General features: G+C 37.6%; 1 protein-coding gene across 1 annotated transcript in view; it reads right to left on the bottom strand.

The window, feature by feature from the left end:
* Positions 1-25,631, bottom strand: part of ZNF407 (zinc finger protein 407) — a 347,047-nt gene that overhangs the window by 205,867 nt on the left and 115,549 nt on the right. The window contains exon 4 of the mRNA XM_071804301.1: positions 4,099-4,173. Coding sequence (XP_071660402.1) covers positions 4,099-4,173 — 75 coding nt within the window. The remainder of the gene's footprint in view (positions 1-4,098; positions 4,174-25,631) is intronic.

Genomic DNA, 25,631 nt, shown 5'->3' with positions numbered 1-25,631 from the left:
CTTCCAAAATACTGAAAGTATTCAATGTATTCAGTATTCAAAATACTGAAAGTATTCTTCCAATGACATACCAGGCAGTCTCATATACCTTACAATGTTTGTACCCACACGTTAGTAGCATTTGATATTCCAAAATTCACGCTGGGCTTATATGCAACTACACTGAACAACACGCTCCTTATTTACTTTTTAACTCCTCTGTTTACTTCAAAGCAGCTGTGTAAAACACGAATTTTAGTGGTACACTGTTTTCCAACATTATTTGAAGATTCTATTCCCAACATAATTTGAAATATCTATTTAGGCTGCTACTACTTAGTAGTAGGCATTTACTTATAGCTGTTGCTCTCAAGTTGAAATCATTACACAGCTTTTTCAATCAATTATTTGGAAAATGCATGATCTTCATATGATGTTACTGGCACCATAACATTGATCCCATTTTTAAAGCACATGAAAAAAATTTAGAAAAAAAGCCAGAACTACCTTATAAAACATACTATTAATGAACTTTACAGAAAATGTTTTGTAACACGGATTCCAGTTCAGCAAGTGTTTGTGCTCCAAGTAACTTCATAGATGTGAATGATCCTATCTGACTCAATGGGATTACTCATATGCAAAAAGTTATTTCAGAGGCAACTCATCATTTAAAATCCATAAAGAAGACGAGGTAATTAAACAACTGTCAGTTAAGGTCTTTCTCTGATATACCTACACAAAAATAGTTTAAATAGATGTATCAGACAAAATTCTAATTAACAAATTCTTAGATACTATAAAATGTATATTGTACACTAATAACGGTATTCCAAAAAAAAAAAAATCTAAATAATAGTTAAATGTATTTTTCATATGAAAAATTTCTAAATCCAGAGTTGTGCTTAATAGTGGCAAAATTCAGTCTCACTGATGACTTAGTGATTTTATATTTATTTTCCTGCTCATATTTCTATGTGTATGTATTTATCTTAAACTCAATAGTGAAACACCTCTATGTTCTGTGTTTTGCCACAACGTATACCTAAGTAACATAATGATGTAACAGAAATTAGAACTCAGCACCATTAACACTACTGATGCGTTCACCTTGTCCTCAACCACATTGTCTCCTAGCCACAATAAAGGTGTAGCCAAAGATTTATCCTGCCAATAAGGCATAGTTATAGGTCCCATGAAGATTACTGACACTGAAGTACCAAATATGTACTGGCCTTGGACTTAGCAGATAACATGCCAGTTTTGAGACACATTCAAGTTGACAATAAATCAGTATCACAGTTCCAATAACAGGCAGAATACCTTAGAGGAATTTTTGTGTTAAAACATTCCACTTTTGAGTTAGCTATTAAATGGGAATGATCATAATGGACTGGGTAGCAGAGTTGGTTTTTTTTTTGTGTGGCTGAAATGTGCCAACATTTTACTATAAGGCTATTTTTTTAAGCTTTTGTGATTTTCAAGTGAAACGTATTTCCCTTTAAATAAATTTTGCCTTCCAAAAAATAAAAGGCAAAGATAAAAATATTTATTTTCATAGCAGTCTTATTATGAGTTATACTTGTTTTCTTTATCTGCACATACAAAAAATTTCCACAGCCTCCACTACACCTCCCTTTCGTGCATACAAAAAAAAAAAAAAAACAATAGTTCTGGGTTATGAAAATCTAGAGAGAGCAAGGTGCACTAGCTCAGTGCCACTTACTAAATTGTAAATGTACTACTTTCTCTCCCTCTCAAAACTATCACAATGGTTGTCACCAGAAATTCCTTTATGAGAAGTTTGTTAAAAGGGCACCAATTTCTCAGGATGTATGGGTTATAACTATTTTTTTCAAGCACCCTTTTGAACTTATTTCAATTTTCTGTTTTTGATGATAGTCATGCTGACAACTTTTTTTGGTCCATCAAACTCTGTAGTACAATTACATGAATTTACTTTTAATAAATTACCATCTTTGCATATATCAGTCAAACCATGAAGACTAAACACTTGCAAATAAAATGCATTATTAATTTAATTGTCACAGCCTATTTAGCTAGCTTCTATTAGTATTTGCTATTATATGCAATGTATCAGAGGGTAGAATCAAATTCAAAACATAAAGAATAAACTGATTATATTGTCCTAGAGAAATTAAAAAATAGCAAGTTTACAAAATCGTAATCAAGGCATTAATATTTTAAATAGGTAAAAAAAACTATGTAACTTTATTTATAATACATTTATAGTCAAAGTGATTGTTTTACATGCTGGAGAAAGATTTCTTTGGTTCCTAAAGCCATTACAAGGCATCAGATTCTCAGGGAAAGGGAAGCAATGGTGGTCTGGTATTTACTGCACTTGATCACATGCCTTAAACATCCACCACCACCAGTGAGGGACTGCTACTAGAAAATTACATTATTGCTGTAGCTCTGCCAGGGCTGTGAACCTGCCTGTGCACGGAGGGGTGGGCAGAGGAGGGACCCCCTGACTCCGGCCAGAAAGCCTGGGAGGAACATGGGAAGAAATGGGGAGAACAGAAACAGCCAGAAGGTTTCCAGAAAAATACACAAACAAAAGCCAGCAACAACCGATTGAGATTATAGCATCCTGCTTGTTTAGGAATTCATTTTGAGATGATGATCGCTAAAAATACGCCTCTCAGGCTAAGAGACTATATTTGGAAATCTATTGTATGTATCCTTTATTGCGCACATATTCACTAGGGTAACGCAACTTATCTCTATGTTGTATTTATGGTGATTACACAGTAAGTACCCCCTTGTAAGACAACATATTGGTATTGAATGCTTCCAGTTACAAAATAAGCCACCAGAGCAAAGCATTTTTCGTAATTGTTGTGCTATGACAAAAGATAACCAGCATAAACTTTAATATGGTATCTGCTTGGATGAAACTATAATTGTTGTTTCGATGCATCATTCTATTTTCTAGATGAAACAGAGAATCTCAAAATTCTTTAAATAACTGTGTGTTAGAGAAATTCTTTTTAAGCACTTCATAGTTATTAAAAATACAAGCACCACTTAAATAGGTGCTCAGTCAAACACAGGACATATATGGTGTGCTAATTCAAAACTCTACTCCTAGGTCACTCTGTGATTGACCTGTGACAAACCTGTGGGGAAAGAGTTTAATCGACCCCCATTTCCAGCATCTTTAATGGGAAATTAACACGGCCCAGAGAGAGTTTTGCAGTGTTCTCCTACGATTCCTTGCTATCATTTATTTTCCCCTTCTTTCATATCAAAGCCTGGAAATACTCTTTATTTACACAAGTCTAAGCTGGAAGAATGAGTTACAAGGTAGCAATACTTGAAACAGTATCAGGTGCCTAACAGTGAACTCTGTAGGTAGAACACCCCCATCTACCCAGATGAAAAGAGGCCATCTTTTGGCTGTCCAAAAATCATCAAGTTGCCCCAAAAATTCAATGAAATAACAATATCTATGCCACAACGTGCCTAATAAATGAGGCTAAACCCGCTTATCTGCAAACACAGTCTGTAAAACAGTTACATTTTAAATCACAGAAAAAAAATATCCTGCTCGCAAAAAAAAAGTTTGTAAATAAGGAACGGTACTCAGATTGAAAAAATAAATTAATTCGCTTTGAAAATAGTCAAAAGACCAGATCTCTGTTCCTGCTCAAAAACACTGAGGAAACTTTCTTTTTGATTCCTCTATGGCTTTTACTTCAGTGATCAAGATAAATCTCATAAAGTCATTTATAAACCCATGAGCATCCAGGCCAGGAAGAAAAAAAAATAATATTTGTACCTGAAGAAACAGTTACAACTAGGGAAATTCTGAGAAAATAATATCACCTGTCAAAAAACGTCCCCAAAAGGTGCAAATCTGACACCTTTTCCCTAGATTTGCTTTCTTCAGCAACTTTTCTATTGACACCCAGAGACGTGTCACGAGCACCCCGCTGGCAGAGCACTTAAACATGGACTAAGAGTTGTTACTCTGTAGTTGGAGTTGAGCTAGAAGTCCAGGTGACTTCATTTTGGGTAAGCTAAATATTCTGCGTAAGGTCTCCACACATCGTATAAGGTAAAATAAGAAAGAATTTTGAAGTAGTTTACCTTTCTTTTGGTGTGCCAACTCCATGCTTGCCCAGTAAATGAGTATTCAAATGTTTCTTCATCACAAATGCCACCCTACAAAATAAACAGAAAACACACAAAGATTATTTCTTTTATGAATACATTTTTTCCCCTGTTTTGAGCATGCATTTGAGCATATTTTAAAGGTGGACATTTAAAAACCCACTGGACTATGACTGAAATCTAGGAGCCCCTTCTGTAATGACAGGTTTTGTCCAGATTACAGTCACCTGCCTATTTTTCTCACAAGTAAGTAATCACAACCAAGCGTCGCTGGTCAAAGGACGGAAAGCCTGTTTGTGCTTCCCTTCACAAATTAGAATAGCTTATACAATATACTCATAACATAGTCTATTTTGCTTAGAAAACATTTTCTCATGTTATAAGCTAATACAGTTCTACTTTCACCTTTGAATTTATTTAGGCTCAATGGGGACATCCAGCAACCCTTCTTCATACAAGTAGTTCCATTGTTTTTAATGAGTAACACAAAAATACAGCAAGATTAGATGCTTTAATCCCTGCCTACCTTTAGTCAAACTTCATTGTATTAACTATTCAAAGAGATTTACATAGAAACAAATTAATAGCCTTAGTTATTTTACAGCTTTGTGGGAAAAAAGTGCAAAAGGCAAAGGACAGGTTCATGAATACATTTTGGGCAGGAATATTGTTCAAACTGGCAAGACATTGTTCAAGACATCAACAGCAGCAACAAAAGATATACTACCTGGCATTATATTTATACCAAACAAAATACAGATAATTTACTTTAATTTTGGTGACATCCGTAATGAAACAGATAGAGGCCTATCAAGTACCATTCTTCTGCTGATAAGCTCATAACATCAATTTAATTATGTCATGTGACTGCTTCAAACAATTTAGATATCAGACTGAATCTTCAAACTAAAATGTTTTTCTCGATAAGCAAAAATTTTACTGCTGTAACTTTCAGTGTGAAAAGGGCTTGCAAACATTTTCGTTAATTATGTATTACAGCTGTCCTTCATAAAGTTAATTACTAATAGCTGAAAGGCAATAGACTCTATTTGCATATGTACATGAAAGGCATGACATATGCAAAAATATGATTTTAATTAGCATTCCATGATATGAAGGGCTACAAATCAAACTGGCATGTTATAAGATTTTTAACATTAAACGCTGAATTCATCTGGACATGTTTGCAGTAATGGACAATGGAAAGACTGTAAAACACTAGCACTATGGGGTATATGAGCCACAAAAGCCAAGAGTACAGTACTTTTTCTTTACAAATATGTTAATGTAGCTTCTCCATGTCTGATCTACTTTGGGCACTTTCACATTATTACAGAGGATCTCTCTTGTGCTTTCTTTACAGTCTAAGAATATAATTCTGTCTTATTTAAATGATAGTGATTTCCTTATTTTCAGGAAAATACATGAAAAATACCTTAAATACTTTCCCTGTGCAATTCAGAGGTATGGCATCATAATCATTACAACTGTGAATAATCCATCATATCATCACCATCATTACTATGCAAGTGTCATCAGAATTACTGTAGATTGGGAAAATAATTGCAACAAAGTAAAATAATGTCTTCTAATAACAGCACAAGGCATTCAAAATGTACTGCGCTTGCTTTTCACCACAAATACTAACCATTACCACACAGCCATTAGAGATACCAAACAGATTTCAATTTAGTAATACTTATATTTCCTGTTACAAACCTCCATTCTCCCCCATCTCTAAAAGAAAAAAATAAACTCAAAGATATTACTATGAAAGGGCAATGTGCAATCAAAGTTGTAAAGGCATACACTTCGCCATTTATATGGAATATAAAGACCCCAGACAACTACACATATTTCCCAGAATGTGTGTGTTTGGTTTTTCTGTGGTGGTTTTGTTTTGTGTGGGGCTTTTGTTTTGTGGGTTTTTTTGTTTGTTTGCTTTTGTTTGGTTTTGCTGTGTGGTTTTTTTTTCTTCTGAACCTGTGTACTTGGAGCTTCCACATAAAAGACGAACATTTCTTATACGACACAACCGCAGGGGGTACAGACAGACGTTACCTTTCTGCAAAATCAAAGACAAAGGCCTTGTTAATAATGGGAAGCAATTCATCTCCCATTAGCTGCCTCTGCTCTGTTTTATGTAGGTTCCCAGTAACCATTTTGCTGCTGTTACACAGCACAAATGAAATAAAGACTGACTCAGTAAGTGCCTCAGCACCTACTAACGTTTTAAGCTTTTAATGTAAGGCTTGAAGAGTTAAGACTTGAAGAGCACAGAGTGGGTCTGTGCAAGCCTGGAGTGCTCAGCACAGCCCAGGAACAGCTCCTCACCTGACAAAATCAGGCCTTAAAAACACAAGTTGCTACTTTCAGCAGAAATCGTGAACAAGATACAAAAATATTACTAGAGACAGCCCTCCCTTCAAACAAATGATTTTCTTTTTCCTTAGAATTGAGGCAAAGTCTAAACATCTTGGCTTAGGTTCTGAGTTTGAGGAAGGCCTTTAAAAAAATGACAGGTGGAGGAAGCATTTGTGTATGTTTACTAAATGCTGCAGGTGATTTTCAGAGGGAGGTGGTAGTGATGTTTGCTGGCTTCACAAGGCTAAAAATGTTTTCAGCACATTCAGTAACTCCGGGTTTCTAAGCAGTTACTGTTCTAGTAGTCAAAAAATATTGGTTTTATCTATGCCAATAACTTACCTCTGCTGAGGTAAATCAGTTATTCCTAAGATACTGCCAGAACTGAATAGATAGACATGACTTAGCCTTGGTCTTCTCAAATGAATCTTAAGGGAAGTCTGGCTGGCACCAGTAAGGACTCAAGGAGTGAATGCTTTCAAGATATGTGGCTTTAATACATCTTCAAATCAAAGGGATTCTTTCGTTCAGCTGTGGTGAGCACCAATTCAGGCTTTGCTGAATTTCTCATTTCTTTTATTTTTAATTCTAGTGGAAATAGAAATGTCCAAATGCTAGAAATTAACTGGTTTCAGAAACATATCGAAAGTGAGTAGGTAAAACTTATTAATTGCAATACTCCATGCTTCCAATACACACAAACCAGGCCAGACTAGAGACCCAGAACCAGTTTTACAAAGTCTGACCTGAACACAGTCATCCCCAACCCACAGGAAAACAAGAAGTCACAGTCCAGCTGCTCTCCTAAGGCAGAAACACCTTCTCTATACATCCAAGTCATGGTCACTGGGAGTTCCCTCCATTCCTTTGGAAGGCTGCGCTCCTGGAAACCTCCTCTTGCAGTGGAAAAGGGGGAACAGGTACAATTTCATTTGCTTACAGCAGCATTCTGTTGGTTTAACTTTTTTAGTGATTTTTCACCTACTCTGGCTCTAAACTAGCAACATCCTCTATCTTATACACTCTATGTTCAAACTTCAGGATAAATGAAAGACAAGATGAAAAATGACACAGAGCTTTCAGAACAGCATCCACATTCCCTATGGACAATTTTTTTCACATAAACTATAAATAAAAATAACTGTCAATCATAAATATATGAGCACCTTTCCCAAAATAAGTTTGCAGAATATTCTATTTTCAGTTTAGAAGAGTTGTGGCTTTGTAGGAACGTGTCCACTCATATTCCATGGCAGTCTTCAAACAGCACTTGGACTCACTCTGAGAATGTCTGTAACTGATTTAGGAGCCTCTACAGACGTGTTTTCAGTTAGAAAAGCACATTTTAATGAACAAAAGAAACAAAGGGACTTCTAATTCTGCAGAAAAAAACCCCAAAACATATTGGACAATCTTTACTGCCACTTTCTATTCTAGTGTAATACAAGTTCTTCGGCATGTACAATGTTTATCATCACAGTACCCAAGAAATATGAATAATCTGTCACGTATTGTCTGTTCTCTCATTTTCTCTGCAGGGTGAGAATTGTGCTCTGTGAAGTATCTTGTTTTAAGAGGGCAAAAGATTCCAGGTTTTATTATGTTTTGAATCTATAATAGCTCTTTTCAATATGTACATTACTGTGTTAGTGACAAGCCAAGTTAAAAACAAACAAACACACACACACACCCTGAAACAAGCATCTGGACCATGAAAGCAATGAAATCTATTATTTCCTGAGTGTTTAACAAGTGTTCAGCCTTAACCTAGTTCTAAGGAAGCAGCTACCTCTTCCCCCACCAGAAAGTCACTTGAAGCCATGTCAACAGACGAGTCATCTTGTAATTGCGTATAACTGCTGAGAAGGACCAGCAGGAGAATTTATTTTTGTGGGACTCTACAAACAAGGTATCCAGCAGTTGAAGAGCAATTTTAAATCACTTCTCAGTGGATACATTGCTCTCTGCAATTGCTCTTGGAGAATTTATCTTGCCGACAACAATGTTCAATGACAGCAGAAAAGTCCACAAGAATAACAATGAATATCTAACCTTTATTCATATTCTCAATATCCTTTACATCTCCTTTAAACTGTCCAGAACCTCTTTACACATGAATTTAACTCTGAGAGCACAGGTAAGCTACCACATGACATGTGCTGGCTTCAACTACACAGGATGTTTGAAAAAAGCAACTTGAAAGCTTTTTAAAAAACAAACAAACAAACAAAACAAAACACACACCTACAAATAAAACAACAACAACAAAAAAGGCAGAATAGAAGAGTATTATTTTCAAATTATTAGTATTTAGTACTTGATTTTATCATAGGTTTCAAGCACTGAGAAAGGATAGAACTGTTTACCATTTTGAATAAATCTCCTGGCAGATCAGACAGCTTCAAGGAATAATAGGAAAAAAAAAATCTCTTAAACTTTCATACACCGTCACAGAATATGAGGAAATAATACATTATATCTTGTCTGCAACAGTTTTTGTTTTCCATGATCTGTGCTTGAATCTCTGTCCTTGTATCTCCACCTGAGGCAAGAAACCAGAAAATCAAGGCAAACTGCATGGATCATGCCAAGAAGGGAGACAGTATGTTCAGGTAAGTAAGAACCATAGAGTCCATGTTGTTATTTATTACCCGAATGAAGCACTCTTGTTCTTGATTCTGTGTTGAAATACACTGCAAACACTAACTGCTTGCAGTTGAATGAGTGGTTCAAATGGAGTCATGGGTATCAGTAAGAGAAAGAAATAGTGCAGTTTCTCAAGGAATATCATGACCCACATCTATTCAGAATGTTTAATAAAACTTGTATATGTACTTACTGATTTTTGCATGTACTTTAGGTATGTACGTTCTACACATAAGAGCAGAACTTCATAAATTCAAATCAGCACTTGCTCAAATAGTACATAAACAGTCTATATGAACTTAAAATCTTCTAGTTTTTAAAGTCTCAACAGGATATAAAAAGTTGCTACCCCAATCCCATCCCTGTCAGGATTTTGTATTCTGCAGGTCAGCTTCAGGAACAAGAGGGTAGAGGAAAATGCAAAACAGCCCAGAAAGCAACGGTTTTCTATGAACAAGTAATCTTTTGTTTTGTTTTGTTTCGGTTTTTTGCCCTTTTTATTTTTTTTTTCCACGCATCAAAAGCCTAAATTCCTGGGAATTTCTTCAAGTCCATCATTCGTGGATGTTTGCTGATTCTGAAGGGCCCAGACTGGGGTGCTGATAACTCTCTTGCATGACTGCGCGCAAGGGACTCAATTTAAAAGAAAGTATCTGGCAAGGCAGAGCCTGGTGTGGAAGATATCCAGTAGTCTGAAAGGCTTCATGCCCTTTGTGACAAGATGTCAGGTTCGAGTAAATATCTGGCAGGGCGAAGTCTAGTGTGGAAAACATCCAAGTATCTGAAAAACTTCATGCCCTCTGTGACAGGACGTCAAGTCCTAGAACCCTGCATAGGAAAGCTGGGGTTATCTGCTGACTCACTTAGCAGCCAAATGAGGCAGCTCTTATTACTTACACTTAACAGTTATGGTTGTTCTTCTTAAGTTAAAAAAAAAAAAAAAAAAAAATAGCATTTCAGAAGGTTAACAAGTCGTGCGTAATCACCCAGTCTGAGATGCTGAGAGCGCTGTGATCCACGGCCTCACACTCCCTGCTGACCCCATGTGTTGAAGGAGGATATGGCGATTTTATGCTCCACCCTCAGTCACACTCGTAATTAAAGTGGAAAGTAAAGCACGTACATTTGGTGTATGTGTCTCCTTCCTTCTCATCTTCAAGTGTGAGTAACTTGGAAAAATGCAAACTTTTTCTCTTGAAAAGAGAAACTGAAAGAGGCAAATGGGAACAACTTTGCCATCACCAACAACGCAAGAACCAGAATAACACAGATCAATATCATGGTAATTCAAGGAATATAAAGACTAACATAAGTGTTACATTTCTAAGAATTATTATCCTTTCTGCATTAAGTTTGAAGGTGAGGGTTTTTTTACAAGTTTCCATGCAACAATTAGGTATATTTATTATATATTAACTTTTCAGCTTTTCCACTGAGATATTTTGTTGCTAAAGTTCAAAAGCCAACACGTTCAAAAATGTATTTTATGTCAATATGCAATCATTGGTGGAACAGAGCTCAACCTTCTCTTCTAAAAATGCCTCATTTCATTGTTACTGTTACTTGGAATGAGCTAGCAATGAAGCTGAAGTGCCCAATGGAAAAAAAATGGAGAGAAGACAACAACTTATATTAGTGGAACACCTGCACTCAGCTTGCACCTGGGGTAGACTTGAGTATCACAGCAGCTACTGTTCCTGACTTGCTTTGAAGAGGATGACAGACAGCAGGATTGTCAATGCGCTGTTCAATGACCCGCATCAATCTCAAGAATAATTTACTGCTATATCAGACAGATCATTATGGATGAGTTGTGCACTATCAATCAATCGACTGTGTTGTTCCTGCATATTCCCAAATCTATCACCCAGAAGAGAAAGGAATCTCTCAACATATTCTTGTTGCTTTCTTCCACCAACCCGCACCCCTCAAGATGTGAGAGAATTATTAGACACGTGGCCATAAAGTAGTAGCAATAGGCACAATTACCTCCTTTCACAGATTCTGGCAGAAGAGACCAGAGTACAAAGATAAAATTAAATAAAATGGAAAATATCCTCTACTGTTCCACCCAAGATGGTTTGAAGAGATCTTGCCATTCAAAGTGGTCGGGTCCTCTCACCATCCCTCTTTTAAGAGATATATGTTATAATGTAAACCATCCAGGACAGAAATGTAGTCTGTCATTGACAGGACTGTGGCTAAAGAGGAATACATTGGCAGTATTTACATTGTTTCCTCCTCCATGAAGGAACTCATATTTTTTTTCAATTGCGTGCCTCACCTGATGTTACATATTTTTGATCTGAAATCAGTAAGGTTTCCTGTAAGTTAGCTACAGGGAATTTTATTGGTTTGGGTTTGGTTTTTTTGGTGCTTGGTGGTTTCGGTTGGTTGGTTTGTTTGTTTTAATTGCCATTGTTTTTTTAAATACAAAAAGCACGCCTCAACAGCAGATGCATGAAAAAACCAAGTGCAGAATGTGATAACAGTTACAAACATAAAAGTCAGAGGAAACTTGAGAGTGCAACTGAGAACTTTTCGATTTGGAGATACAACACAAAGCTGCGCACATGTCATACAGGGAATATGGTAATTCACGTGCATAGACAACAGTTTCTGAAGACCACACACTTTGTCTCCTTAAAAGAGGGAGAAAGCCATTGCACTGTTTGGTGCATAACTCTGCTGAAAATGGGACTTGGTTACTTCAAAAGATTCCTACCATGTGGCTCCAAGCATCTAGGCTGGATGGCACAACTAAACACTAGCACAGGAACACATATTTCAGGGAAAAATGCAGAACGATATTAAACACAAGAAATACAGTTAGGACACACTTGCAGCTATGCATGCAAAAGTGAGAGAACAGGGCCCACCAGGTCATGTCTGTTCTTTCAAGCCATAAAAGCATGCAAATCAAGAAAAATACTAAATAATAACTACTATAAACATAAATATATTATTATTAATACTAGTCAGCTAATAGCAATTTAGTAGTGGACTTCTCTGAAAACAAGAAGTGGATCTTTCCTTATGATACCCTATGACATATTCAATGAACAATAGCGAGTTTCAAGTGGTGGCATCCCCTCACCGCCTTCCTCTCCAAACATCAGGAATTAGGAAGGCTCTAAAATTCACGGGAAAATATAACGTATAAATAGCTTAAAAATTAACAACCAGTGAAACAGGTCATATTAAAAAAAAATAATAATAAAAAAGGAAACCCCACACCACTGCAAACACTACACCAACGAAAACACAATCAATTTTAGGAAATGCATACCTTTTTAATTCTCCCCAAACACCTATGTTTAGAAATGAAACTGAGGTTGTTCATGCACCATTACTAAAAATCATAAATCTCCTTTAACATTATTCTTCTAGGTATTCTTCTAAACCAAATAAAATGTAATGAAATATTTTATATTTGTTTTAAACCTGAATTTTCCTGCTGAACATGAATGGATCTACTGTCCATCTGAATATCCACAATTCTGTCAGAGTTAAATAAAACACTGGCTAGTAAAAAACTGAAATAGATTGTTTATCATACAATATATTGCTAAGCTGATACCCGTAAGTAAACAAATGGCTCTCTACATATTTTCTTTGCTTAATAAGAAGACAAAAAATAGCTGAAGAGTGGTAAAAACTTCAAAGTCAGAAGGAGTTCACTCTGTCAGGATATTGCCTTCCAAATATATCAGAAAATTAGTAGCGCTACAAGAAATGTTTGTTTCAATATTCAGAGGAGTTAATGAATGTTAAGTGATAATGGTAGACAGCAGCAGTATGTAATTACATTTCTAAACACACCTTACCAAATCACTCCTAAACTAAAAGAATCACATGTTCTATTAATTTTCATTGGTTATCAAACATCTGTAACTGTCACCTCTAACAGGTGTTTGTTAATCTAACAGCTGCACAAGGTACTAAAAAAAAAGAGAAATCACAATATGCTTTCTGTAGTGCTGCTACCAACCTCTCAGTCTACCAAAAGGCCAAACCTCTTTCCCTAAATTCTGAAATGCAACCTTAGGCTCAGTGTTGGGAGTGCCTTGCATCTAAGAGAGATTACCATCAACATCCAGAATCACAACACTGGCAGAGAACATATTTGTTATGCTAAATGAGCCTGCAGAAACCCTTTAAACCTAAATGAAGGTTTATGGTTATAAGTATTATGATCCAAAAGAGTGCCTACCAACCTCGCTATCAAGAAATTGTTCATGTCCTCTCTTTTCTCACAATGTGTACATCCAACATTCCTATAACATTCCTCTGCTCCCTCCCTTTTTACTCCTTCCCTTTCTTCAGACACTGGTCTCTCTCCCTACTCGTGTTCCAGTCCGTTTCCTAGGATGTTTAGGACTTCAGATACAGAATTTGATGCAGTAGGCACCAGTTCCACATATCATCATCTTGCATCTGAAAAGAGACAGCAGGATGAATCGTCTAATATAGGAAGTTCTTCAAAGTAGATTCAACCTTTTGGGACTCAGGTGAACCAGACCTCTAAGTGCTCTATAAAAAGGAGTTTTGAAATATTTTACTTTCTACAGACAGATTGTACAGAGCTTCCCAGAGATTCTAAGGAGCAAAGTCTACGTATGTTGAAAGCGCAAGAAACAGGCTGAAAGATTACCTCAAAATAAGGATGTTTCCATGAGTTTCTACTTAAAAGTAGAATGGATAGAGCCAAATATACTTGATTTTAATCCCTTTTTCTTCCTGAACAAAAACTCATTTTAAATGTTGTAGCTTCTTCCTAACTGCTCAGAAATTGCACTGCAGACTGAACTACCACGTAAATACAGAGCTTCTATAGGAAGAGCTGTCTTGGGAGTGAAATCCTCGTCATCGGAAGAACCTACTCTTGCCTGTCTTTAAAGGAAATCAAAACAAATCTAAAGATAGTTGACTGTGGGCTAGAAAACATTGTAGGGCCTGCAGTAGCAGTGCCACCACATATAACTCAGTCAGTCCAGCAGCTACAGGGCCTGTGGTCTTTAGCAAAGTTGTGAGGTACAAACGAAGGAATGAGATGAATAAATTGGTCACTATCTGATGACTGAACTGCTCAGAAGTCATACACAATCAGGAGGCATACACAATTTTTATTGACAGTTTACCCACAATTTGAAAACGCTGCTGGTGATAGATGGTGGCTGGAGCGAAGGCTCTGCAGTCCGCTTGATCTGCGAGAGTAGTGAGAATCTTGCCCTAGGTCTTCGCTTGACATAGAAAAGCAAGTGCTGGTTGATTTGTTTATTCCTGAGACTTAAATTCAGCTGTAAAATATATCCTTTTTGCCTTACATCCAGGCATTCCACAAGACTGTTTGACTTAAGGTAGAAAACAAAATACTTCAGAATATCTGTTCGCCAAAGGAGCTGTAACTGCATAAAAACAGTAAAATTACGACAGCAGGACCTAATCTGTAACCACCAGAAGTACCATCCACATGGATGAACCTTTAACAAGAGTCTGATCATATCAGAACAGACTGGTTCCAGCCCAGGAAAAAAGAGGGTAATTCTTTGGATCAGATTGTTTTCAGTCCACAAAGATGCATCTGGTACTTGTATACACATAAATATGTTTGCAGCACAGATAAAAAAAATAAAAGAAGACACCCACCTTGGTTCTCACTTTCCTTGACCAAGAGCTCTCAAGTCTCATCATTGCTGCCTCAGAGACTAAGAACCACAGTGGCATCAGAACAACCATACTGTATGCCTAACACTTGGCTAGTATCTTTGATTAATGTTTGATATTTCATTGTTAAAAGACGAATTCATAAGTAGTTGAGCATAAATAACAGCTTGGAGTTTTAATTCTTAACTGGTACATCGGCCTCTCCAGATATTCCCATCACAGCCATCCCCAACTCTCCCCAAACGCTAAGAATTATAGCAGCTTTCTTCTCCTGCCACTGAAGGAGGAGGCTGCTGAAGCAATAACAGGGACTGTCAGAGGAAACCACGATATGCCGACCAGAAAGCCTCTTATGTGCTCTACATGTACCACAGATCTACAAAACTCTCTCAAATTATGGCACTGAACGTAGAGTGCACAGAAGAGCAGCACTAAGAGCACCACAGAAGCTTATCCAAATGAGAATTCCAGGTGGTAATAGCAGCATTACTCCATGTGTCCCATGAGCAAATGGTAACACCTCTCACCACTTCAGCCACAGACTTAGTAAGATAATTATGAGTCACTAAAGCTGCCAAGTCCAAAGTCTCTTGTTTCTTAGGTTTGCCTTCGATATCCAGCAGGGCTCACTTTAGACACAGAAGTTCCAAGCCAGGACTGCAGGAATGAATACTCACCTGAGATATAATTGTTATTAAAGCAATAAAGAAAATCATAGAAACACAGAACATTTTGTGTTGGAATGGATCTTCAAAGGTCATCTACTCCAACTTCCCTGCAATGAGCAGGGACATCTTCAACTAGATCAGGTTGCTCAGAGCGCCATCCAGCCTGGCCTGGAATGTCTCCAGGGATGGGGCATCTACCACCCCTCTGGGCAACCTGGGCCAGTGTTTCACTATCCTCATTATAAAAGAATTCTTCCTTACGTCTGAGCCTGCATCTCTCCTCCTTCAGTTTAAAACCATTACCCTGCTAAGAAGTCTGTCCGCATCTTTCTCATAGGCCCATTTTAGGTACTGAAAGGCCGCAACAAGGTCTCCCCAGTGTCTTCTCCAGGCTGAACAACCCCAACTGTCAGACTGTCCTCTGAGCCCAGCCCTCTGATCATTTTTGTGGACTCCTCTGGACCCTCTCCAATAGGTCCATGTCTTTTGTGTACTGATGGTTCCAGATCTGGATGCAGGACTCCAGGTGGGGTCTCACCAGGGCAGAGGGGCAGAATCACCTCCCTTGATCTGCTGGCCATGCTCCTTTTGATGCATCCCAAGATACAATTGGCTTTCTGGGCTCCAAGCACATGTTGCTGACTCATGTACAAGTATTTCACCCACCAGTACTCCCAAGCCCTTCTTGGCAGGGCTGCTCTCAATCCCTCCATCCCCCAGCCTGTATGGATATCAGGAGTTGCCCCAACCCAGGTGCCAGACCTTGCACTTGGCCTTGTTGAACCTCATGAGGTTTGCATGGGCCCATTTCTCAAGCTTGTCCAGGTCCCTCCAGATAATAAAATAAAACTAAAAATACTGAATAACCCCACTGAATTTAGAAAGATGTTTTGCACAAAAAAGCCATTCTTGCAGTCTGGTATGGATGCTGTGTGCACTAGGTATGAAGACTTATCAGTCTGGGAAAATCAAAGGAATATACATCAGACAAATCAGTACAGTCATAAAGATGATATCTGTGACACAGCAGAAGATGTTCTCTGGCAAGGAATATTCCAATCCCAGCCAGCAGCTGAGATTAACTCTGACCATTTCTGGCCGCAAATCAAGCATGAGAGAGATGGGAACTACATAGGTGCCCAGTGGAATTAAGACAGAAACATCTTTGATCTCAGGGGCCTAGATATACTTACATGCACACATTGAGAATACATATGAACAAACAACTGAAAGAGAAATCACTTTTGCTGCAAACAAAAGCTTATGACATGTTATCTAAAAGAGAAAGGAGAACTGATAAATTACCCAAAAAGATGAAAGAAAGAAAGAAAAAAAGGAGTTCAGCTTTTTCTGAGCTGGCCAACCAAGTTTCTAAGGTACATTACTAACAAGAAAATTATGGAACTTCAGTTTTTATATACAAAGTGATAACCTTGTCCTATGAAGAGACATAAACCATATCTCTTTTAAAAAGCGTTATTTTTAGTTTGTATGTCTTTCTGAAATGAAGCTTCAATTAAAGGGTTTTTCCTTTCCTGATCCTCGCTGTCATTGCAACTACACCCCCACAAAGTCTTATCTCAAGTGCTCACATGCGACAATGGGATCTCGCAGGTCCACTTTTGGTAGGAGGGGAATATGACAGCAAAAGGTGACACAGGTACCAATACACACAGTGGTACAAATTTTATTCGGCATTGCATGCATTTGATTTTCATTAATGTATTCCTGTTAGAGCACCAAAATTTAACAAATATGTTCACAATTTGGTAGATGCCCCATCCCTGCAGACATTCAAGGCCAGGCTGGACAGGGCTCTGACTAATCTGATTTAGTTGAAGATGTCCCTGCTCACTGCATGGGGGTTGGACTAGATGACCTTTGAAGGTCCCTTCCAACCCGAACTATTCCATGGTTCTGTGAACGAAGGCATGTGTGCACAAAAACACATACGCAAATGACGACCTGAAAACACAAACATCATATTTCCCAGATGTCACTTGCAGCCATGGAACAGAGCACATAACCACCGACACACGACTCCCTGCTCAGCTCTGTAAGGAGATGCAAGTGAAACGACTCTCACTTTGGAGCAAATGCAGCTCCCATCGTTTGACCCGTGAGATCCACAGGTCTCGAGCTTCTCCCAATTCCACACATCGGAAGGGCTGAGTCACTCCAGGATCATTTTCAGCCAGAAAAGCCTCCAAATTTTCGGCAGTTTAAATTACGCTCTGCAAAGTTTAAATACACACAAAGTGCTTTCTCTTTTGTTATAAACAGAAAAAAGCAAACAAAAAAAACCACACACACAAAAAAAAAAAATCAAATCAAAGGGCTGTTATGTTTCTTTACAATTTATCAAATCAGCAGAACCCCCAAAACCATTATTTATGACATTAAGTGCCTGTATTTGGACAGACATAGAGACCGAGTTCGTCTGATCAGTGTGTAACTTTAATAGTACTGAATAGTAGGCAATGTTATGTGCAACACATAGCCGGATAGATCGACGGACTTGATTATTTAAGGGGTTACAAACAAAATAGTCAAAAATATTAACCAATAAACACATGCCTGGGTGGAAACGTTCTATTATAAAATTACTGTAAAGATCCTCAAACTGTTCAGGGGCGAAAAAAGTCCTATTTCCCACATAACCTGAGAGCGCAGAGTTTGCTGATAATAAGATCCAAGGAACCTGTAAACCCAAGGCTCTAATTTTCTTATGGCGACTGTGTAATATTTTGCAAAGTAAAATTGACTGAGATGGAAGCTATTTTGCATGGTACAGTGGCGATGGCTAACAAATGAGAGTTTTGTGGGCTGAATGTTAGTCCCCTGCCTCATCTGCCACCCTAATGACAGCAGCCACCTGCTGTTTTATTGTCACAGCTGGAGCCGGTTCACACTCCTTGGTGCTGAGCTCTGCCCATGAGCGCCAAGCTCTCGCCTCGCCTCATTACTTTGATGAACTTTTTATGGTCAGCACCCATGAAGACCTCATCTAGGACTATACAACCTAGATCGGCTTCAGGGAGTGCTTCCAGCTAGCGTGAGGTGATAACACAGAGTGACACCACGGCTGCCACTGCCTGTCACTTAGTCACGTCACTGTATGATACGTCTGGCTCTACAGGGCCCTCAACAGGTAAAATGCCATGAAATTCTCCTATATAATAAAGTTCACTCTGTCTTTTTCATGTTGCAATATAGAGATTGTACCCTACTAGCAAAACTCAGCTTTTCAAAGATAGAAATTAAAATTTAAAAATCTATCATGCTGTTTCCTACATATCACTACAGATGAGAAATTTCTGCATTCCCTAGAAAATGAACCTGCTGCCTTCCTAAAAAAATATCCTTGCATTAAAGAAAGCAACCGTGAAAAGCATATTACAGCTTGATTAACACAATGAAATAGAAAGAAAATACATGCATTTTAGAAGGACCATTCCAACTTATAGAATAGAAAGCACAGAAACAAAAATCAAGTCAGTCACACCAAATTATCATCCAAATAAATCCACAGCTACCACCCTCTACCCCCTAAAAATCCCACACCTATACATTTATTAGATATAACATAACAAATCAAGATAACAATGAAGCAAAGCCTTTGACAACATTTTACCTAATCAGAGTAGTCTGTTACTATTTTTTTCTAATTTAAAAGCAAATATAATCAATCTTTCCTTTTCATAATTTTTTTATTTTAACTAACAAACAGTCCAAATCTCCTGAGCCTGTATACAATTTTAAACTGCATCAGAAATCCTTTCATTGACACATTTAGAGCGGACTGGTTTGTGCTTGATCACTGAAATTTAACCCCAGGTTTACTTTCAGCAGCACAATAATCTTTTTTGTGTCAGAGCTTTGCATTTGCCCATATTTACATATATCATTAAGATTAATATATGTGCTATTAATAATAATTTCATTAACATTCTGAAATCATCAAATAACATTTTGACTTTTGAATGGCTGTAGGCTATTATAAGCCTAAAAACCAGAACATTTTCAGTATTCATTGTGTAGCAATCCAGCTGATCAGTTTTGACAAATTCATGCAATGTTATAAGCCATTAAACTTCATTTAGTTTCATTTTAAAATTCCACCTAAAAATAAAAACTGTGTTTATTGTACAGACACTATGATTTTCAAAAAATAGCAGCTCCTCGGATCCTCCAAAAAGGAACTGGTGTGTGTTGTTGTTGTTTGTATTGGGGGGGGGGGGGGGGGGATGGCTTTTATTTTATTTTAATGAAATCTATTTAACTTTATCATAAATAGAGTTTTTGAAATAATATTTTTGAGACCACAGACCCAGCAAGATTCCAACACCTCTAATGTGATATGGTGCAACTTAGCTCCTCTTGACGAGGGGCAGTGCTGTGGATACCCTGCGATTCACATCAGACCCCTACAAACTTTAAAAAATGTTGCTGAGCACAGACATTATCCTACATTCTGAAAATTTGCTTATGCAAACCCTGCTTTATTAGCATTTTTTAAGTGTGACCTAAACCGCAGTTGAAGAGGCAGAAAAACAAAACAAAACAACAAAACTCAATATAGGTTTCAATTCTGCTAGAAGATGAGCACCTCCCATACAACCCCGAAAAGTGTTCAAGGGAACCACAGAACACACAGAACCTCATGTAACGAGGGCCTAGAATGTATGAACAATCCCATTAAATATAAACCACATGAATCTTTCTACCAGTACAATTTCAAGAAGTGCTTCACTTCTGCACAGTGAATTCAACCAGAGAACATCTTGTGAAGCACAGTGACATACTGGTCACATTTTTTTGGAGGGAATAAAAGGGAATTTTCTCCTTTTGACTAGATAATGTATCTGTCAAATGCATTTATATTTATAGGACTCATTTCATACCCTTAAAAATAAAATACCAAAGATGCAGCTTGATTAGTGCAGCCTAAGACATTATGAAAGGGACAAACTGCCTCAGTGGAACAATCAATGGTTTCAATGGAACAATCTCATAATAGTGCCAGTAATTAAACAATGTCCAAGAGATTAAGTGATTTTATTATTTTTTTTTTTTACACTAGAGCATCAGCTGTAGTATGCCTATTGCATGTCTTGTGATACGACACATTTAATCCATCCAAAAAGTTTCTCTTTTACCCATGCCTAATTCATAACAAAACTCTAAAGCCACAATTACCTAGGTATTTATTCTCCTGTTATAAAGGAATTTCTTAAAGGATATATGGTTATTCTAACCAGCTATATTTGCTCACTGCCTTCCAAGTAGCCTGTATGCACGTGTAAATATTTGGAAATATTTTTCCTTTGCAACACTATGTTGCCTTGGCATTATAACTGTATTTTAGAGTTGTATTCTAAAATATAACTTCAATTTATCCAGCACTTACAGTTCACTGGTCTGTAATTTTTAATATCCCTCTACTTTCCACTAATTTTAATTTTAGTCACTATTATTTAAAGTTCATTTTCTGTGCATGCCCTTTCAATTCTGATTTTTTTTTCCCAATGTGATAAAAAACATCAGTGCCATTTCTCATGATGACTTTTATTGGAGTAAGAAAAAACTAAACTTTTAAAAGAGAAGCAGATCAGAAAATCATCAGACAGTAACAATTTGTGGTCAGTACCAAGATGAGCTGCATGTGAACAGTCTGGAGGTGACAGGATTTCTACCCTACTACTAATCCCCTGAGCCATTCAGCCTCGTGAATGATAAATTTCTATAAGCTGATCCCTTAACCCATCACCAAGCTGGTCATGCTACTGCATTCCAACAGTAACGATGAAAAGGGAAACACCCTCCATTTTATATTTAAATCTCCATGATACACAATAGTCATGTTGGAAAGTTCCCAGACCTCTATTCTCATCTACCACACAGAAGTTTTGAAAATGGACCCTATGAGACTAAGAATAGGCATACGAAATTATTTGGCTTAAAATAAATATTCTGCCTTCTGTACTTACTCCAAACACACAAGGAAGCTTTCAATACACATATTTTAACTTGTACTGAGCAGAAATACATGTTGAGCTTAAAAAAAAATGGCTAAACTACTATGCCTGGTGTTAGAGAAAAAGATATTAATATAAAGCATATCAGAGACATCGCTGAGGAATTGTTCACTCTTTAAAAAAATATTATCTCTGTAATGCTGCCAGTGCCAGTGTCAGGTTGGGCAATTAGCCAATTAAGTGTGAACAGATCTGCCAAGAAGCTATTTTATTTTTGCCTCGGAATATTTGTGTATCTGTGAGCTGGTGTGTGTTTGTGTTCATACATCAGCGGAATCTGGTTGTTCACGCCAGGTTTTCTTATCACACGTTTCTGCCTTTTTGAACTTGCACATTCCCGCGATACAAAATGGACATGTGTCTGCTGATAATGTCAACAAACTTACATTCACAAGGAGAGGTTTCTGTGTAACTAGATTGAAAGTAGCCTTTTTTGTGTTAATTACCTGACCCCGTCTGCTTACACAATACAAGAAGAGCTGCTCATGGGAAGAACTCCAACACCAGAAGCACCTCTAAGAGATGTTAAAAGACAACAGATGTGGAAGAAATTAGCATCTGATTACAATATCCTCGGCTAAATGCTCTCCTACAAGCCCCATCCTACGTGTTATCTGAAGGAAATTCTCGCTTCTCATAGCAGACCAGGCTCTATTGGGTGCTCAGACCATCCTCTTATCTCTTTAATTTAATCTTGTTGTGCTTTAGACTCTTGTACATCCATCTAGAAAATTCCTCTCGGAAATATGAGTAGGTACAAATCATATCTAATGCACTCTGACTAGGGCTACTGCCTAGAAAGCAGTATTTGTCGTATTTTTTTCTGTTTTGGAGGGTGGGGAGCAGATCCACCAACTGCAAGCCTTTATCTTAATTCAAAAGCAAAAGTCCAAACAAGGTGACTTCAACAGTTTTGATCCAGTCATTCCAAATTAAAGGCAACACAAAAAAGATATACACAATTTGCAAATCAAAACCAAACAGTGCCAAGTAACAAACAGAAGTATTTAAAGACCCTTTTCATAACATTTCAGAACACAGATATTACCTGGCATTGAAACTACCTTCTTGAATACCTATTAGAGAACTTCACAGATCTTAACAGCACGGACAACTTGTTCAGAATTTACCAACACTTCCACTAAAAAGACTTCTTGCTCTCCAAGATACGTGTTTAAACAGCCCTGATAAAAATTAGTATATTTTGCAAAACTGCAAGTACATTTAAGGCTAGTGAAAATAGCTACATAATATTACTGCCTGTAATCAGGGGTTATGAAGGGAGATGAGGTACAAGTTAGTAAATCCGGTGCTGATAACAAACTTTAGGGTCACTACTATTAAGTCGCTCTTATGAGATTACATAAACGAAGCATGTGAGTGACAAATGTTCTTACACAGGGTTTCACAGCCAAGAGCGCCATCTTTCCTAACAAATCCCACCAGTCTGCAGAAGAGGAATGCTGTACTTAGCTACAGCACCAGTTAACCCCTCAATCTGTCAGACATGTTGCAAGTGCTGTGCCTGAGGGTGAGGCTGGTACCATAACACCCCATCACACTGGAGATCCAGCTGGTCCTTGCGAAACGTCCTTGAGGGTCAGCATGACTGCTCCAGGACCGCATCAGAAAAGGGTTGTTTTAGGAAATGCTATCAACTTCTCCACAGATCTCCTCAGCAAGAGATGTTTAGAAATGAGATGCATCACTACCTCACTCTTCCCTCTTCTGGGAAGACCTGTCTGATTCTGAGCAGAGAAGGGACCAACAGCACCCGTACGGCTTTGCTCTCCCTCTTCACACAGCCTGTGCCCACGGGGAAGGAGGGCTGGTCGGCATTCATTGACAGAAGTGAACAAGGAAATCCTTTTGAGTATGTTTCAGGTTAAAACGGAATTCCCTTTTTCAGCATTCTTCATATATTTTGCTACATAAGTCTGTAGCTCTTATGTTTGCAGTTGCCAAAGAATTCTGCTTTTTCTTGTCCTTTTGGTAAGCAGGAACAAACACTTCTCACCTTTTTGTAGTTGCATCACTAAAAGTAGGACTGTAAAACATTCAGAAAGGATGTATTTCATTCCAGCAATAAGTCTAATCAAACTGAAAAGATGCATTTTTAAAATATTTGCTATTTTTGTTTCTAACATAACACTAAATGAATGCAAACCTACTTCCCGAAGACAGCAAGAAGTGCTGGTTTCACTACAGTACATATAATCTAGATCCCAAGGTCTAATCATAACATATTTATCACCATCTAGCATTTGGCTTCTATCTGATGTCCACAGGCACTTGTAGTGATAGCTGTCAAACTGCATTCCATTTCTGGCATAAACGAGCATAACAACAAGGACGAGAAACAGAGTGCAGTATAGAGTAACAACACAGCCTGGAATTTAGCCCATAGTAAAGAAACAGTCAAATTCATTATCAGCCTCAATGATGGAGGTTCATGCTTACGGTGGCAGAATATTTCAGAAGTCACCAAGCTTCATGAGGCTTGCTTCTACTAAAGGTGCTAAAAATGTTTTGGAAATACAGTATCCTTCTCCCTTTTTTACTTTTTTACCTTATCAGAGATCAGAAAGTCTTAGTCAAGCCACATATGTTCCTGGAGAAGGAGGTCTAAAAGGACATGACCCACCCTCCTTGGATTTCAACTGTTTGTTTCAGTGCTATTTAAGCATACATATATTTCAAGTATTCTATATAAAAAAGCCTCATCTTAGTCTCTTTTAATGAAAAAGAAATAGAAGTGAATGGAAAAAAAAAAAAAAAAGAAAAAGAAAACCAGATGATCAGTAACGAAGTTCCTAGTTCTTTTCTGAAGTCTTGTCTATATTCCATAATTTTAATATTCTAATTTAATTTGGCAGTAACCTTTTGTTCCTCCTTTGTCTGCTCATGGACATTTTTCCATCAGTCCCTTTTTTACTTCCCCTTTAACTGGAGATACTCCATATCTGTATACCTCAAAAAATTCTGCAAGTTTGCATCCATCTCCCAGTTGTAATCAGAGGGAAACCACAATTCTCAGAGGCAAAGATGAATTTCTAGTCAACCCTTACAAATGCTATCACTGATAAAGATGAGGTAGTTTTAGTGGCTGGGAAAAAAACAAACAAACAAACAACCCTGTAGCACAGAAAGAATATTGCTTGGTCATGTATTGCATTGCAAGAAAGTAGTGACGGGGAAAGCGGGCAGTAGCACCACCTACAACAGCATACGGTCCACTGGCACATTATTAAGTCAAAGTCCTTCCATTTAAACAGGAGTTCCATCTCTCCTTGACAGGTAAATGACAGATTGTATGCATCACTCAGAAATGACTCAGGTTATTGACAGTGCAGAGAAAGTTTCCTTATCCTTTATGATGTTTCTGAAGAACAGAGGCCACAATTACAAAACATGCATACTAAGATTACTACTCTTCCTCAGATCACACTTTCCTTAATTTTTTTATAATATTTTATTTAATTTATCTATAAGTAATGATCCTTACAGGTTGTTGTTTCTCCATCTTTTGTCATTCAGAGGTGAATGCTGAACAGATTAAAAATACATAGTCCTCTTCTACAGTAACAAAGCCTCAAACCACCCTTGGCACATTAATACAACTATCAGTTTTCACATGATCCAAAAGCCAAAAGTCACTACATCCATTAGTTCCCAGGATGGATATTCATTCCTGAGAACTTCTTGATTAAAAAAAAAGAGGAAAGAAAAAAAAACAAGAGGAAAGAAAAAAAAAGAGAGGGAGAGAGAGAGATGACCACATGTAACCAGATGACCAGATTTTTTAGTCCTTCAAAAGGCATCCTGTACAATTTTACCTGTCTGATGAGTAGCTGCACCAAACCCATACAGACGTACATGAAAAACACCTCTTAAGGCTTCAGAGACAATCTGACCCACAACAGTATCGTTGTTCAGCAGGAAACTGAAAAATGGAAGAAATGATCCTACAAATCAGTGGACTGCATGCCAGGCAGAACACATCACAATTCTGAGCTGTATAAACACAGACAAGTTAAAGGGCATCTAATCTTTAAATTCTCTAAATTAGTTACACTAAATCCTATACGAATTTAACTGTTACAGTAAATCCTTCAAATAAATATTA

The sequence above is a fragment of the Patagioenas fasciata genome, chromosome 2 (assembly GCF_037038585.1).
Source record: "Patagioenas fasciata isolate bPatFas1 chromosome 2, bPatFas1.hap1, whole genome shotgun sequence".
In the NCBI taxonomy this organism is placed as follows: domain Eukaryota; kingdom Metazoa; phylum Chordata; class Aves; order Columbiformes; family Columbidae; genus Patagioenas; species Patagioenas fasciata.
This window is presented reverse-complemented; position numbering and strand designations above follow the sequence as displayed.